Source organism: Stegostoma tigrinum, chromosome 8 (assembly GCF_030684315.1).
Source record: "Stegostoma tigrinum isolate sSteTig4 chromosome 8, sSteTig4.hap1, whole genome shotgun sequence".
NCBI lineage: Eukaryota > Metazoa > Chordata > Chondrichthyes > Orectolobiformes > Stegostomatidae > Stegostoma > Stegostoma tigrinum.
Window position 1 is genome coordinate 11,598,122 of NC_081361.1, and position 17,722 is coordinate 11,615,843.

The 17,722-nt window shown below is 38.8% G+C and overlaps 1 protein-coding gene across 6 annotated transcripts in view; it reads right to left on the reverse strand.

Moving 5' to 3' along the window:
• The window catches only part of ralgps2 (Ral GEF with PH domain and SH3 binding motif 2), a 397,302-nt gene that overhangs the window by 44,018 nt on the left and 335,562 nt on the right, over positions 1 to 17,722 (reverse strand). For 4 of the 6 annotated variants that reach the window (XM_059647739.1, XM_059647737.1, XM_059647738.1 and 1 more), the window contains 4 exons: positions 16,155 to 16,306; positions 14,250 to 14,304; positions 9,157 to 9,234; positions 7,925 to 8,030 (listed from right to left, as the gene is read on the reverse strand). In XM_059647739.1, the coding sequence (XP_059503722.1) occupies positions 7,925 to 8,030; positions 9,157 to 9,234; positions 14,250 to 14,304; positions 16,155 to 16,306 (391 nt within the window). Of the gene's footprint in view, positions 1 to 7,924; positions 8,031 to 9,156; positions 9,235 to 14,249; positions 14,305 to 16,154; positions 16,307 to 17,722 lie in introns of those variants that run through there. The other 2 variants (XM_048539124.2, XR_009446048.1) reach the window with 2 other exon arrangements.

Sequence of the window (17,722 nt, forward strand, 5' to 3'; positions counted from 1 at the left end):
GTGCTTGATGAATGGACCCGTGCATGTCCAACCACTTTGAGTTGGTGTCTAAAAGGACCTGCATAGTCAACGTGCAACCAAGTCCAAGATTTACTCAGCCATTTCCATGGATGTGGGGGATCTGCTGCTGGCAGTAATTTTTATCCTTGTTGACACTAAGGGGCTGTGTCCCACCAACACAGCTATGTCTGTGGCCACCATACGTAACTTCTCGGCAGCACCTTCATTTTGGAGAGTCCTGGATGGCCTTGATGGAGCTCAGCAGTATTGGACGGTGACCTTTGCTTGGGACAGTCAATCTTGCTCCCCATAAGAATATGTGTCCTCTACTATGTGCAGGTATCTCCAGGTCCAAAAAGGTTTCCATTCCGGTTGTGGCAGCACTCTGATTTCCCCCATCAATACCAGTTGTTTCAGTTTGGAAAGTGCTGGATCTTTCTGTGTCCAAAGTCTGATATTGTTAACTGTGACTGGCAACATGTCCAGAACACTTAATATCATTACAGGCTCTTCCATTGAGCCTACCACAGGTGGTGTATCTGCTAATGGGAGGTGGCTCAATGCATCTGCATTCTTTACTCAGCCTCCCAGAAGTGTTCTAACTTATAATCGTATGCACTTAGTATTAGAACCCACCACTGAGAGTGGCCTGAAGCTATGGGTGATGCTGTCTTGTCCTCTTTAAAGCAGATCTAGTAGGGGACAATGGTCTGTCATTATGACAAATTTTCTTCAATAATAATAGTGCTGAAACTTCCTGACTCCAAATATGACCGCCAATCCTTCTTTTTCTATCTGGTCATACTTGCGCTCTGCATTAGCCAAAGTTCTGGATGCATCAGCTTTTGGGTGTTCCTTTCCATTGGGCCACTTACACGAGCTAATACCACCCCAGTGTCATTCAGGAGGCATTGAGCATCAATGCCAGATATTTCTCAAGCTCATAGTGTGCCAACATTTTAAGGACGACAGCAGTTTCTTTGTTACGTTGAAAGCTAGGGAGGTCTATTTCACCTTTTCCAAGGCTGACATTTTTTTAAGAAGTTGATGCAAAGGTGCCAGGATTGAGGTCAGGTTACATATGAGCTTTCCATAATAATTTACTAGTCCAAGAAATGACCTGAGCTCCTGGACAGACGTGGGAGTTGGGGAACCTTTGACTTTATCTTCCAACGGGTGTCACCCAGTCTTGTCAACTCAGTAGCCCAAATAGGTCACTTGGGGACCTGGAACACACATTTTACTCTTCTTAGGCATATGCTTGCAACGGAAAAATGCCTGTGGACTGTATCTGCGTTCTGTAAGTATTCTTTATTAGCTTTCCCTGTTATCAGGATGCCACCTAAGTAAATAGCGAGCTTAAATAGACCTTGCAAAATGTTCCCCATTATCTGGTGAAAAATTGAACAGGCTGGTGATATCTCAAATGGCAGTTTTGTTTATTGGTACAAACCCTCATGGATACTGACTGGAACATAGTTCAGAAATGCTAATCTAACTGCAATTGCAAGTAAGCATGCTTCATGTCTAGCTTCATGAAGGACAGGCCCTCTACCAGCTTTGTACACAGATCATCTAACTGAAGATTTGAGTACTTATCCAACTGCAAAAAAGTGGTTTAGCATTTGTTCAAAATCCCTACAAATATGAATGGGCCGACCAAGCTTCAAAATCAGCATGACCAGTACTGTCCATTCCATGAACTGGACTGGGTCAATGATTCCTTCACTTTCCAGCCTTTTGATTTATAAAATCATGGAGTAATATAGCATGGAAACAGATCCTTCAGTCCAACTCATCCATAGGGACCAGATTTCCTAACTAAACTAGTCCTACTTCCCTGCATTTGCACTTCTAAATCTTTCCTTTTCATTTACCTGACCAAATGTCTTTTAAAAGTTGTAACTGTACTGCATCTACTGCTTATTTCTAGCAAATGATACTGGATAGGCCTTGCAAAATTATGGAATAGCTTTGTGGTCAACATGCAAGGTGGCCTTGGCATCTCTGATAGTCCTAGACTTTCCTGGAAGACTTACAGGTATTTACTTAGGACATTATTCAGGCAGCCATTTTCTAATTGAAAACTTTTGAGCCAATCTCGATGAATATCTTGCAACCAATTTTGTCCCATTACGCTTGGGCCCGAGCCTTTTACTGTAATCGCTGCTTTTCATAAGAGATTGGAACTGCAGTTGTTCCCTTAATCTGTAAAGGTTTCCTGGTACAGGTTCTCAGCTTAGACGAGTTCTTGCATAAAGTTAAGGACTGGGGTTCGCAGTGAATTTTATGAAAAACTGGTACAGCAATCACTGATACAGCTGCACTGGTATCAACCTCCACTAGAACTAGATGACCATTAAACCAGATGGTTATCTTGATTAGTTCTGATTTTGACATTGCTAAGCAATTTAACGTTCCAAACTAGATGTAGGTAGGCTTTCCAGGATATGAACTCTCCTGGATACTGGGCTATTACTCAATTTCGTCGAGTAGGAGTCTTGAACTGTCTCGAATCTGCATACCTGCAGCAACTACAAAGAATTGCTGGCCAGGATCCTGAAGGAACTTTTAACCATTTTATTGAAGCTTGGCTGTGTTTTGGGGTCTTCCTGTGGGCCATCTCACAGTCCCTCTGATGAGGGTACGTCCAGAGTGAGGCTATTCAATTGCCTGCACTCAAGTGGCGTTCTCCAAGCTCATTCAGACTGGCACAAGTGTCCACTGCCATCAGAATACCCTGCAGCTCCACTAGTCGCATTTTCCAATGATAAAGACAGCTGTAGAGCCTGTTTAAAGTTCAGTTTGGCTTTAGCTAGCTTTTAACTTTTGCTTAGTTACATCATTAATCTCACCCACAACACAGGCTCTCAGCATCTCATTAAGGGTTACACCAAATTCACATGCTTCTGCCAGTCATTTTAAACTAGTCAAATTTCACAAAACAATTCCTTTGTTCTCAAATTGCCAAGTAAAGCAATAGTGTTTCAGAATGAGAGCAGGCTGGAGTTGTAATATTCTTTAACTCTGTCAGTCAATTCTTGACAAGGTTTTAGTGCCTGGTGCTTCAGGGAAAGTTATGGTCCTGATGACAGAGAAAGCTGCAGCTCCACAGGCTGTCAGTAGAATTACTCATTGTTTTTCATCTGCTACAATGTGTTTTATCCTGAAAAAATAATACATTCTTTCCGCATATTGGGACCTGCCTTTGACGGCAAGGTCAAATGAGTCAACCTTCTTAAAAAAAGGGCATGATGCAAGAAATGCTTACCCAACTCATAAATGACTGTTGCAAGCAGGTTTCTTCTGGATTGTGCTTTATTCTTGTCACCACTGAAATAACTCCAGAGAGCCAATATCCCATCATCAAGTCAGTCTTATACATGAACAATCCTTGACTATAGAATTCCTCATACAGAGTCAGGCACTAGAGTGTGAGTATATCTGACACTCACCCTCACCCAGGGCTCCCTGATCAGACCAGATTAACAACCCCAATCAGAGAAGTCATATTCTATGAGATCCATCTTGTGGCCTTGTTACAATCGCTACATCCCCTATGTTCCAACCTATCTCAGGCCTTTTGTTCTTTATCTAACACACTCTAACTGATCGCTTTCTGTGCCTGTGTACTAAAAAACCTCTTCTATCTCTTAACACTTTCCAGTTCTGTTGAAAGATCACAAATCTGAAATATCAAGGCTGTTCGCCCCTGCACAGATGCTACCTGATCTGCTGAGTACATCTGGCATTCTCTGCTTTTTTTCAGATTTTCAACATCTAGTATTTTGCTTTTCTAAATGTAATATGTTTCCCATTTGGTAGGTACTTCACAAATTTTATTAAGGATACCATCTGGACACTGCACACAAATTAAAAATGGGTAGCCAGGGCTCCCCTATTTACATTTTTTTTGTGGACTATCATCTAGACAGATTTTTGCCTCTTGCAATCCCCTACCATCTGCTCATTAACGAGCAGCCAATTACTGAGTAACTGGAACTGCTATTTAGCCTAACCTGCTTTACAAACTTGTTTTTCAGCATGTCCCATATGTAGATTCCTTTTATAAGAACACTCCTTCATAGATGCTCACTTACCATTCAGCATGCATTAGTGAGCCCGTATCCTGAAGCTCAAACTCAATTGCTTTTTACGCAAAATTTGCCTTTTCAATTTTCTTCTATTCTTCAGTGCAGTGGTCATCTAAATGAGTATTTGCAAAAAGAGATTCCCCAAACGCTATAAACAAAACTTAAGAGACACTAGAAACATTTTAGGCATTACAAAAAATGAAGGAATGACTTTTTCTATATATTCTGCTTTCACTTTAAGTCATACATTCCAGGAAAAATTAAGAACTTATTTCCCTTGGCAACAGCTGCTAATCAACCAAGAAACTGCTGATGACAACTTCAACACCTATGGCTGAACAACTCCACAAAAGTCAACAATAAAGCATTCGTTCCACTTACAGTTGTCAATTTGGAAGTTCTCTTGAAGTCTTTTGAAAAAAGGCCTCAAAATAAATCTTCCATAATAAGTATAAGTCTGATGCAATACTAAATACTTTAATCACTTCTATTTACAAATATCATGATACAGATTGTGTTAGGTCATCCATCCAGAAAGGCCAAGTCAATGGTCTAACATATATTTACAGTCCTCCTTATATGACTACATAGGAAAAGGGTGAGTTTCCACATATATGCTACAGAAATTACCCGATCTATCTGTCATTCCTCTAAACTCCAGTCAACTACATATCAAATAGTAGATAAATCAAAATTACCTCCCATTGTACAAAGGTACTTCGTATCCACTTCCTGCCAATGACTTTATCTTACCTTCCCAATTCTCACCAAGGCTGAACCACTCTGTGCAAATCTTAGTAACCTATAAAGCAGAGTTAAATTTCAAATCCTACATCTGATCCCCCAACATTATTTCCAACTTGATAGTATCTGCATCATTGTCACCAAGATCCCTACTGTTTCTCCCTTCCATTAAACAAAAGCAAGCATACAAGCTGATAAAATCAATCTTTAGTTGCACAAACTTGTGATTCTGGGGACAAGAAATCAGCCTGGGTATGGGATGTAGTTGTGAAGAGATTAGTACAGCATCGTCATAGGTGAGGTATGAGTGTAGAGAACAAAATAAGTAGAGATTCAGGGTAGCAGGTTACAGCAGCAAATATTTTACATTTGAAAACTGATAAAGTGATAAGCACACAAAAATATTTCCCAAAGGTCTATCAGATGTCCCTGAGAACAAAGTATTTGTTATCACTAGGAATATCTGCCTTTGGGTTTGCATTAGCTAGAAAACAAGGCAGAACCTGGTGCTGAAAATACTTGATTTTATGCTATTAACTTCATATATGTATGAGCTTCAACTTCTAACAACACCGAAACAAAATTTGCTACATTATTACAATTGTGACGATACTATGGCTTTAGGAGGTGTAAATTGTCCTGGTTTTTCCTATGAAGGAGAATGACAGACGTGAGAGGCAGTCTGCCCCAAAGCCAAAAATGTAACCAGCTTGTGAGGTCTTGGATTTTTAAATTTAAACTTCAAACAATAGAAGCATCCTGAATGGGGGGGATCAAGCTCCCACAGAACCAGGAATTTTAGTTTTAGTTTTTCAGTAGCAGTTGCTGTAGTACATCTCTCCCTGCTACTCTCTCTCTCTCTCTTCTCTTCCCGGACTGGAGAATTGCACGTGAGACAACATATTTTATTGAATTACTTATTAAATTTAGGATCTAGGCTATTTCCTTAACATGTTTTGAGGGGATTTAGTCTGATCCATAACACAATGCTGCATTAACATTCTTCACTATTATTCATTTGTCAAAAATTTTAGCACTTTCTGGAACAAAAGAATTGCTACAGGTTCCGATTCTTTACAAATTTTTAGCTGATTTGTACTGCTCCATTGTTAGCCTTATCAAAGTTGATGAAAGTTTATTATGATGAAGTTTATAATCTAACAATAAGTTGACAATAATGAAATTGTTGAACAGCATCATAAATAGAACATAGAACATTACAGTGCAGTAAGGCCTTTCGGCTCTCGATGTCGCGCCGACCTGTGAAACCAATCTGAAGCCCATCTAACCTACACTATTTCATTATCATCCATATATTTATCCAATGATCATTTAAATGCCCTTGAAGTTGGCAAGTCTGCTACTGTTGCAGGCAGGGCATTCCATGCCCTTACTACTCTCTGAGTAAAGAACCTTCCTCTGACATCTGTCCGATATCTATCACTCCTCAATTTAAAGCTATGTCCTCTCATGCTAGCCATCACCATCCAAGGAAAAAAGCTCTCACTGTCCACCCTATCTAATCCTCTGTTCATCTTGTATGTCTCTACAAAGTCATCTCTTAACCTATCAAAGTTATTGAGAACTGGCAATTAAGGTTGCAAAAAACCAAATGATTTATGGTACTAGCATGGACATTCAAGTTTAGAGATTTAAAAAAATTACGACTGATGAAACTGTAAAATCTCAATCCAGTGAGTAGTCAATTATTCCGAGAGATTTTAATTCTTACTACCTTTTTTCTTTCACCCCTGCACATTGTCCAAGATTTTTAACTTGTATACTCCTCCCTTTCTGATTTTTCATCCATTTTTGACGGAAAATTTCAGATTTAGGAATATAGAGGAAACAAAAAATCCAGGCCATTGTGCTAATCTATTGCTGAGCATCAAGCTACTTCTAAATAGTATGAAGCTTGGTATAGTCTATGAATATGATCAGTTTACATTATTTACGTTAACTTGGATTGAGAAAATCAAACAACTGAGGTCCCTTTATTCACAGGTATTAGGTTCAACAGTCCATCCTCCCATTGCTAATTAACCCCTGTTTCCTACTTGCCATTCAATTTCTTATCACTGCCAAGTGTTACAAATTCATGTGATCAATTATTCAGAAAAACAGTCTAAACAGCTGGCTTTTATAGGAACTGACTCACAAACAGTCCAGTGCCTATTTCTTCAACAGCATAAACCAGTGAAGAAAATGAAATAATTTGGAAAGGTTCAAATGTGAAAGATGCAACAAGCAAATAACATGGTGTGACAAAGTCAGAAATGAAAAGATCAACTGCTTTGTGTCACAGCATGTGACAATGTAGAATATCAGTTATGATCTGACCAACTTGACTTTGAGTAATACAAAATAATGAACACACAACTTTGTACATCAGTAGCTTATTTGTTCGACTTAAACAAGATGACCTCTAAATATCCCGTGACATTTTGGTCTCAAATTTTATATTTGACTCTTCTGTAGAAATTAGACAGAAGCTTTGCAACATTTAAATACTATTGGGGTTTTCAGTCTATTTATCTCAAAATAATAAAAGATGTTGAACATTTCTCTTCAGAATTCATATGACTGCTATTTACTAGTCATTTTGTTATACTTGTTTCCATTATTTTACTTGATATTCTAATTAAACTATGGCTCTGTTGTTTCATGCTTTTTGAAGTACGCACACTGCTAAGTTTGTTGAACATAAAAAGGAAGTCTGAGCAAGCACAAATTCAACATTTAAATCAGAACACCGCTGATAACCACATCATAAATCAACCTCATCCAACTGAATACCCTAACAATGATTTCCTTTATCACTCAAATTCATGCATGTCAAACATTTATTCTGTCATGGACTCTTATATGGCTTTACCTGGGAATAAATGTAATTCAAAATGGAATATCTAGTCAATGATGTACTTACACCTTTGGCTACAGCAGAAAACTATGTAAGGAGGAAATACTGAATAACTGAAGTCAGATACGATGAAACTCTTGTATTATATCACACACTTGGTTGTATAACTATGGCATCATGGCTTCTTCGGCTGCCAACGAACAACATTATTGAAATCATTCCTTACCGTAGGCTTTTTGCCTTCTTTCAGAAGGGTCTTTCTTCTCAAAACTCCTTGAATTGTAACAGTGCCTGGGAAGAGATTTACTGCCAGTTCCTCGGATTCCACAGAACTAAAAACAAAATCAAAATCATGGTGATAGAACATGGTACAACACAGCAAACCCTAGAAGCTGAAGAATATTCAGTGTAAGTTTCAACCTAGAACATGTTATGTTTGCAAGTCTTAATGAAGTATATAAGAACAAAGTCCAAGTTTACTGTTCTGCTTTTCTAGAAAGTACATATAAGCCATACAAAAGGAGCTGTATGCAAATTTAACTGTTGACATTTTACATCACCTGTCTCAGGAAATTAGAAGATGCATTATTGTTTGTTAAAGATTACCTACCAATTTTGAAACCTGTTTTAAGCCTTCACTTTACATTGTATATTTTAACAAGATTTTGGACGGTACCACAGTGCAAAACATTTTTCTCTGAATGAAAACAGGGCTGACTACGAATTAAGTTGTCACTATTTGGGAAGCCATTAAACCTCCCATGAAGTAAACACCTGTAATTATTATATGATACAGGTGTTTTTAAATTTGCCTTGACTCTTTTCTATTCTAACATTTTACTTCATAAAGTTAACTATGGCCTATGGGACTTAATATCGAGGCTACCTGCACCACTTCTATCATCATTAGCTATTTCAGCGCAATCTAGGTCTCAAGTGCTGAGAAAATGAAGAAACCAAACATCAACTTCCATTGAATCCGCTTGTTCTTTATCCAGTGATCTCTGCTACGAAATGAGTGTGTATGGAATTGGGTTAAGAAGAAGGTTATCTGTCTGCACTAAAAATTTTTACGAATAAAGTCCTGAAGCAAAATCTGAAGGTGGAAATTTAATGTCAAACAATATATAATTATATGTTCCTGGCATTAAATATCTCAAAATCACTGAACTGTTGAATCAATGGTTACAGTAACACTAAATTCTCTTCAACACAAGAAATAATTAGACAGTGACACATGATATACTGAAACATCATATACTGTGAGACAGATGTAGGCATAATTAAACGGCTAAAATGAAAGGCACTGCAAATTTTGAAAATCATCACCACGTTAGTGAACTGATTTAAGAGAATGAAGACAGATTTAATTGTGTGTGTTAGTGTTGCTCCCTTCACCCGATTATATACCTTGAACAGAGATATGCCATCTGCCCCCTTTATAAAAGAGATCATTACCTGTGGGCCTTCAATTGGCTTCGACAGCCATTCCTTCCAGCCCGTGCCACCGGGCAGAGAGAATAATAGAACCAGTTCCTGCAGAAATTTATCATCACTTTGAAAGAAGAGCAATGTTCAAAGTATTTTCTTGGCTGTCATAATCTTGACTTTTGAGTTGCATGAAGCCACTCCAAAGTCAAGTAAATTAAACATTTGAAGGAATCAACAGATTCTTATGACAAGACTCTTCCCTAGTTCTTCCCCCACTACTTGAGGGTAGAGGTGAAGGGCAGAGATCCTGAGCTTCCAAGTTTCAATAAGTGGCATTCTGCATCAGCTCAGTGGGCTCCACTTTTCCCCTCAGGTTAAGGATACGATATTAATTAAGCTAATTAATTTGTTGATTGTGATTAGGTATCTTTTGTAGACTGAGTTAATATTCTTCTAGATTGTGGTACACAACATCCATATGCAATCTTCCAGGAATTAACATCACCATGGGCTGCTCATGAATGTGGTGACGTACAGCCACTGAAGACTCTTACAAAACCACTCTAAAAGTAGTAAGCAACATGAGCATTAGCAAAATGTTACTGAAAATAATCTAGTCAGCATTGAGAAAATAGAATAACATGCATTATTTTATGGGGTCACCAGAGAAACCCTTTAATTTTGCAACTAATTTACAACAGGTGCCATTGCCTCAATTTACTGACGAATGCCAAGTTGATGATGGATAGCCCAATGGGCAACATAGTATTATCCTTCTACGTTCAGTGCCAACAATCAAATACGGTTCTGGCACATGTGCCAAAACACACACTGATGATTCAAAACTCTTTTTTCGAAGTAAATTTAAAAGTGTTACCTGAATTTCTAACGAAGAGTAACAAACAAAAAAAGACTGTCAAAATTAAAAGCATTTTTTTCTACTGTTCATTCACGGAATATGAGCATAAATAACAAAACCAGCATTTGTTGTCCATCCCTAATTGCTGCTACTAAATTGATGTTGAACTGGTTTCTTAATCCAGTGCAATCCATGTGGTATAGGTACTCACATAGTGCTGTTAAGGAGCATATTCCAGGATTATGACTCAGCATCAGTGAAGAATCACAGAAAAGGCAACAATTGTCAGTTTACCATCTCACTATCCAAGATCCTAGACACACATTCTAGGTGAAGCAGCAATTTACTGGCATTTCATTCAATCTAGTCCACTGTATTCACTGCTCAAAACACAGCCTCCTCTACAGTGGGGAGATGAAATGCAGACTGGATGGCCACTTTGTGGAATACCTGTTTTAGCCATAAAAATCACTGAACTTCCAGTTGCCTGCCACTTCAATACACCACCTTGTTCCCATGCCAACACTTCTATTTCAGACCTGCTGCAGTGCTCCAGCAAAACTCAATGCAAACTGTATGAATTACACCTCATCTTCTGCTTGTGGACCTCACAATTTTCTGGATTCAACATCAGGTTTAATAATTTTGGAGCATGAACATCTCCCTCCATGTCTATTACCCAACGTCAAACTTCAGATCCTGTCATGATATAGGTTGCTTTCAACTACATTTTCAACTACTCATAGCATATTATCACTTATGAAGTTTTCCTTCTGCTTTAGCTCACCACAATACCTTTTTATTCCCCTCTCTCCCTCTGGGCCCTGTTTCCATCTATGTGGTCACTCCTTTATCCCCTACTCCCATCATCAGCATAAGTACTACCATTTCCCAGCTGCTGTAAGTTCTAAAGAAGGGTCACTTGCCTCAAAACACTCTTCTCTCCACAGTTGCTACTTGACCTACTGAGTTTCTCCTTCAATTTCTGCCTTATTTTGTGAAGAAACAGTATTATTGATCCAGGTCTGAATGGTATGGTAGTGGTCCTATTCATCTGCTGCCTTTGTCCTTCTACAGGTATTGTAAGGTGATGTTGAAGGACCTTTGGAAAGGTGCAACACTGCAGTTTGTAGATAGTAGAAATTTGAGCTGCTGTGTGGTGCTGAGAAGGAATGAATGTTTTAAGGTGACAGACAGGATGCCAAGGAAACTTTGCCCTTCAAAGCTACACTCATCCAGACAAGTGGGCAGAATTTCATCAGACCTCTGATTGTGTCTTGTGGGTGATGAATAGAATTTCGGGAGTGAGGAGGTGAATTAAGTGCCGCAAAATTCCCAACCACTGACCTGCTCCTCTCATTTTAATATTTACATGACTACTCCAGTTAAGTTTCTCATAATCATAACCTTGCAGAATATTGCTGATGGATGTCAAAGGGAGATGGTGTGATTCTCTCTTGTTGGCGATGATCATTGCTTGGCATTAGTGTAACAAACGTTACTACCACATCTCAGCCCAAGTGTTGCTGCACACAGAAACAAAGTGTTTTGGTATCAAAGAAGGAGCAAATGGTATTGAATGCAGTAAAATCATCAGCGAATATCTCCACTTTTGGCACCATTGAGGGGAAGTCACTAATGAAATAACTGAAGATGGTTGTGCCTCAGACAGTGAGGAAATTCTGCAATGGCATTCTGAGACTGACATGATTGAACTCCAACAATCACAACCATATTTGTTTCAACTAGGTATGCTTTCAACAAGTCAAGAGATTCCTCCTCATTTCCAACTGATTTCAATTTTGCTTGGGTTCCTTGATGCCCCACTTAATCAAATGCCTCAGTGATTTCAGAGACTCCCACTTCACCTCTAAAATTCAATTCTTCTATTCATGTTTGAACCAAAACCTTTAGAAGGTTGGGAGCAGGGCCCCTTGGCAGAACCCAAGCAGGACAGTGGTAAATCAGCTATTGGTAACCGCCACTGATACCGGGCTAATTCTCCACATTGCTAACTAGATGCCAGCCAATGATGTAGTTTCACGATTACAATTTGCTAGCAATCAGCTAGCCCTTTGCCTTTGGTGTATCTAGTATCTTCAGCTACTTCTTGATCGATGAAATTTAGCATCGAGTGACTTCAGGAGACCTGATGGATTAAACACATAGAATTTCTGACTGAATATGGCTGAAAGTGTTTCAACTTTGTCTTGTTCATTATTGGGCTGTACTATCTGCTCTATCGCATATTGTTTCTACTGTTATAGATTCATAGGTTCCTCTGTGTGTAAAAGTTGCCTCTTGGGTTACTTTTAAATATTTCCCCTCTCACATTTAAACCTATGACCTCTAGTTTTGGACTCCCCTGCCCTGGGGTAGACCTTGGTTATTCACTGTATCCATGCCCTTCATGATTTTATAAACCTCTTTAAGGCCACACCTCAACCTCTTAAGCTCCAGGGAAAAAAGCCCCAATCTATCCAGGCTCTCCTTATAGGTCAAACCTTCCAGTTTCAGTAACACCTTTGTAAACCCTTTTTGCACCCTTTCCAGTTTAATAACATCCTTCCTGTAGCAGGGCAACCAGAATTGTACTCAGTACTTCAAATGATGCCTTACCAATGACTTGTACAGCCATAACATGACATCCCAGCTCCTGTACACAATGCTCTAACCGATGAAGGCAGGCATGCCAAATGCCTTCTTCACTACCCTGTCTGCCTGTGACACCATTTTCAACGCGTTGTGAGCCTGCATCCCTCGGTCACTCTGTTCGACAACACTCCAAAGGCCACTACCATTAATTGTGTAAATCCTACCTTGTTTTGTCTTGCCAAAACACAACGTGCTTTTAATAGAAATAATACTTACTGTGAAAGTCACTTCTGCATTAATTAAAAGCCATTCACAGGAAACGGTAGTTTTATTTGAAAACACTGGTTTTATGAAGACAACTTCTACTTACATTCCATCTTTAATATAATAGAATGTCACAAGGTGCTTCAGAGAAGCATTGTAAACCATGACGCCAATTTACATAAGGAAATAAAAATGAAAATGCTGGAGGAACCTAGCAGGCCTGCAAGCATTTATGGAGAGAGAAACAGAGTTGACACTTCAAGTTTGATATGACTTTTGTTTGGAACTAAAGATATCAGATCAGGTGATCCAATAACTTGGTTGCAGGGGTAGATGAAGCATTTAAAAGGAGGAATAAGTTGGGAAGTAGGAAGGTGTTGGAAGGTACTTCCGGAGCTTCAGGCCTTGGCAACTGAATGCATACTCATTGACAATGGAGCAATTAGAATTGAGAATCTTGAAGAGGGCTGAATTAGAGTAAAGCAAAAGTGTGATCAGAATTGACTTTATGCTAAAGCCAAAACCAACATCCAGTTCTCCAAGTGATTTAATCAAGATCTGAGAGTCAAGACCAGCTCTCGGGTCAATCTGAAGCTATAGTTTCTGCCATTTTCAAGGGGATCATTTCAAAAAGCACATCAAGTGGTTTGATTATATTACCAGATTGGCAGACTGCAGCTTGAAATTTGACTTTAGGGTCTCAAAATAGGTAAAGAAATCAACATCTTACAAAAGTGCATGTTTGGGAATTAATATTTCACTTATTAAAATACAAATTTACTTTGGACAAAGAAGTAATATCTCTATCCCAACTCAACAATTTTTCTGGTTAAATAAATGATACACCATGTTACTACATAAGCTTAAGTTGATGGAAACTTGCCAAATCTCCTAAAATGGAAACAGTTATCAATGCTATACATTGATTTATAGTTAAAGCAAGAGAAGACATTACATTATATTTGTAAATGTTCATATCACCGAATGCTTACTTTCCACCATTAGTATATTTCCAATTTATTGCTCTTCAGTTGCTAAATGAATATTCTGCTGTAAACATATAAACCAGGCTTGATAATTGTAGCAACTCACAAATTGGAAAGGTAATATGAACACTTTTCTCAAGTATTTTTTGCAATGGGATGCCCAATTAAAAAAACACAACATTTTAAAACATTCTAAGATTGAAAGTTTTATCACCTCCAGCAAACCTGACATGATTCATATCACAAGCAACCTTTTACAGTAGAGATACTGATCTACCTAATATCTTTTGAAATAAGCACCTAAAACTGATGAGTCTTTACAGCCACATGGCAAGCTGTAATCAGGTCAAACTGTTTTATTTTCTGTGGAACAGAAGGCATTTTCCAACTCTATATTCTTCTCCAAAGTGCCTTACCTTTCGAATGCTGGCCAAGATACATCTTCACTGAGTTCCGAACCCTCACTGCTACCTGAAACAATAAACATCAAGAACTATAACATTGCAAATGGTCTTTCTAAAATTGTAAAGTCAAATTTATTTTCCAAGTTTGTATCAATCAAGTAACATTGCTTTTTTAAAAAAAACTCTCCAGCAGATTCATTCACCAGGGAAGTCAGAATTGTACAGAGAAACTCTCAATGCTATCTCTTAACTTTTAGATTGTTGGACAGAGTGGTCAATTTTAGTATACTGCCCTTTTATCTTTGAGACCTGGGCTTCAAAGAAACCAGGATTAATGTCTCAACTCCTTATTAGTTGTAAGTGCCTGAATTAAAATTAATTTCGGTGGTTTCAAACAATTTTCACTCACCGTGAGTATATCTATTAAAAACAGAGAGTGGTCTCAAGACTGCAAAGGTACAACGCTTATTGAAAGAAATATAAATATATAATGGCTTGCAACTGCATACTATCTAAGTGAAAATAAACCTGCTTCAAATCTCACAAATACCATATTGCTCCCTTTACAAGAAAGATGGTACCTTTGCACAAGAAGTATGTAAGGGAACACAACTTTTTTCCAAAATGAAGCTACAGAGAGCATACAGCTCTTGTGTAACAAGACTGACAATATCAATGAGGCAGTGAAGTGCAAAAATATTAGTTCAACCTTAAACAGATAAGTAAAAAACCTACTGATGAAACAATAAAATAACCTGAATTGATAATTTTCCTAAAATAGCCTAACCTGAGCATTATTTTGTACCACAAACTGAGAGAAACTGCAAAGTTTTGATCCACTAAAATGAATTGAGTGGAAAACTTAAGATGTTTCCCCATTGGCCAAAATTTAGAGGACACACTTCATAGCACATGCCCAAGTGTAAATCATCCCTTTCCCCCATTGTCTATAAAGTACAGAAATCCCATTCCAAAAAGAGCAGATACACGCCGTAACCTTTGAGCAGAAGCATGCATAACAACCTATCACTTCAGTCACAGCCACTCTTTGAGTGAGATGAAATACCAGTTGCCCCACAACTTAAATCAATGAAAAAAAATTGTTTTCTAAGAATTCTAACCTAGCCCCTCTCCATGGAGCATTGATAGCAAACCTCTCTGATCCAAAATCCAGCTTCAGGTCGTTACCCTACTGCAATATAATAATCACTTCAACCCCTACTATTTTCCAAAAGAAATTTAGAATTTCCAGATCCTAAGTTTCTGTCATATCCTGTGCTGTGTGGTCTGCATTATACACCAAATACAAATTAAGTTTAATCTACTTCCTCAAGAATAAATATTCTCCTACTCTGAGAAAGTATTTAGCCTAAGTCTTCTCTGGTATCAGTAGTGGTTCATTTTTCACTCAGTAAAGAGCAGATTTCAGCACTATCCACTCAGGAAAAAAAAACAAAAACACCATAAAAGATCACGAGAAGCTTGCCCTTGACTCTTGAATATAATTTCTAAACTGACACTGACCCAATGTTTTACATTTTACCTCTGAGTTACTTTATGCAGGTATAACAGCTTTGTTGAGTGTTTAGTGTGTATAAGCATACTATACTAAAGCAAAACTCAAAACAAGTTCTTTTTAAATTCTGTCAATCAATAAAAATGCAATAAAATTATCCTATAACCCTTGCATTTATGCCATCCCTGTTGCCTATGCAACCTGATCAACTTTTCTCCCTTGTTTGATGCAATACCAACCATTATTTATTGGTTTATTTAAATTTAATTCATTGTTAAACTTCAAACTTCTTATGAGCCATGTATAAATGTCCAACACCACTACCATAATGATTCTAAATTTTCAAGTGGGTTACACCACAAACTCTTTTGATGAGAAAGATCAGAGATTTATCCACACACCTATTGATATTCCACTGGAAATGGTGGAACTTTCTGCTTGAACTCTTGAAGGAGTGTAGTTTTCCATTACACTGTCATCAAGCAGGTGCCGAGGTCTTCCATTGGGAAATGTAGCACTCTTAAACTCTACTGTATTCATCTTGTGTATAAAGCTGTGCAGAAGGACATTTATTAGCACTTTTTTCATTTAGGCAATATAGTTTAAGCACACATGTGTCACTTTTCATGCTGGAACCCAATTCATCAAAATTCTCTGAGAACTGTAGATGAAGGTGACTTTTTTACCCATTGGATAAAAATTCTGCCAAAATTTCTGCAAGTAACATTTCTGCTTAAAAGTGACATAGTAAACACTCCATTTTTCAAATTAGGATAATTCATAATCATGCAATTTCCCTTGGAAAGAGTTTTCGGGAGGAGAGCGAGACAGAGAGAGCACCAGGAGACTGCCGGAAAGGTAAAGCTTTTTTTCTCTACTTTAAAAAGCTTACCTCGAGCGGGAGCAGTCTTCATATATTTGGGCAGTGGTCATCTCCCTCCAAAACAGGTATTCAGTTTTGGATACTGTTGGGGGAGATGGCTCATCAGGGGAAGGCAGCAGTAGCCAGGTTCACGGCACCATGGCCGGCTCTGCTGTACAGAAGGGTGGGAAAAAGTGTGGAAGGGTGATATTCATTGGGGATTCAATTGTAAGGGGAGTAGATAGGCGGTTCTGTGGTCGAAAACAAGGCTCCCGAATGTTGCCTCCCAGGTGCACGGGTCAGGGATGTCTCCGATCGGCTGCAGAACATTCTGAAGGGGGAGGGTGAACAGCCAGTTGTCGTGGTGCGCATAGGCGCCAACGATATAGGCAGAAAATGGGATGAGGTCCTACAAGCAGAATTTAGGGAGTTAGGAGCCAAGTTAAAAAGTAGGATCTCAAAGGTAGTAATCTCAGGATTGCTACCAGTGCTACATGCTAGTCAATGCAGAAATAAAAGAATAGCCAGGATGAATGCGTGGCTTGAGAGATGGTGTAGGAGGGAGGGGTTCAGATTTTTGGGACATTGGAACTGGTTCTGGGGAAGGTGGGACTATTACAAATTGGACGGTCTACACCCGAGCCAGACTGGAACCAATGTCCTTGGGGGTGCTTTTGCTAATGCTGTGGGGGAGGGTTTAAACTAATGTGGCAGGGGGATGGGAACCAAATATTGGACAGAAAAGAGGTAGTAACAAAAGCCTGTAGAGAACTAGATAATGGAGTCAGTGTGAATAAAGGGAATAGTAGTCGGGGAGCAGATGATGAACACAAAGGGACAGGTGGTCTGAGGTGCATTTGTTTTAATGTGAGAAGTGTAGTAGATAAGGCAGATGAGCTTACGGCTTGGATCGGTACCTGGAAGTATGATGTTCTTGCTATTACTGAGACTTGGTTGAGGGAAGGGCATGATTGGCAACTAGTTGTCCCAGGATATTGAAACTTCAGGCAGGATAGAGAGGGAGGTAAAAGGGGTGGAGGAGTTGCAATACTGGTCAAAGACGATATCACAGCCGTACTGAAGGAGGGCCCCATGAAGGACTCAAGC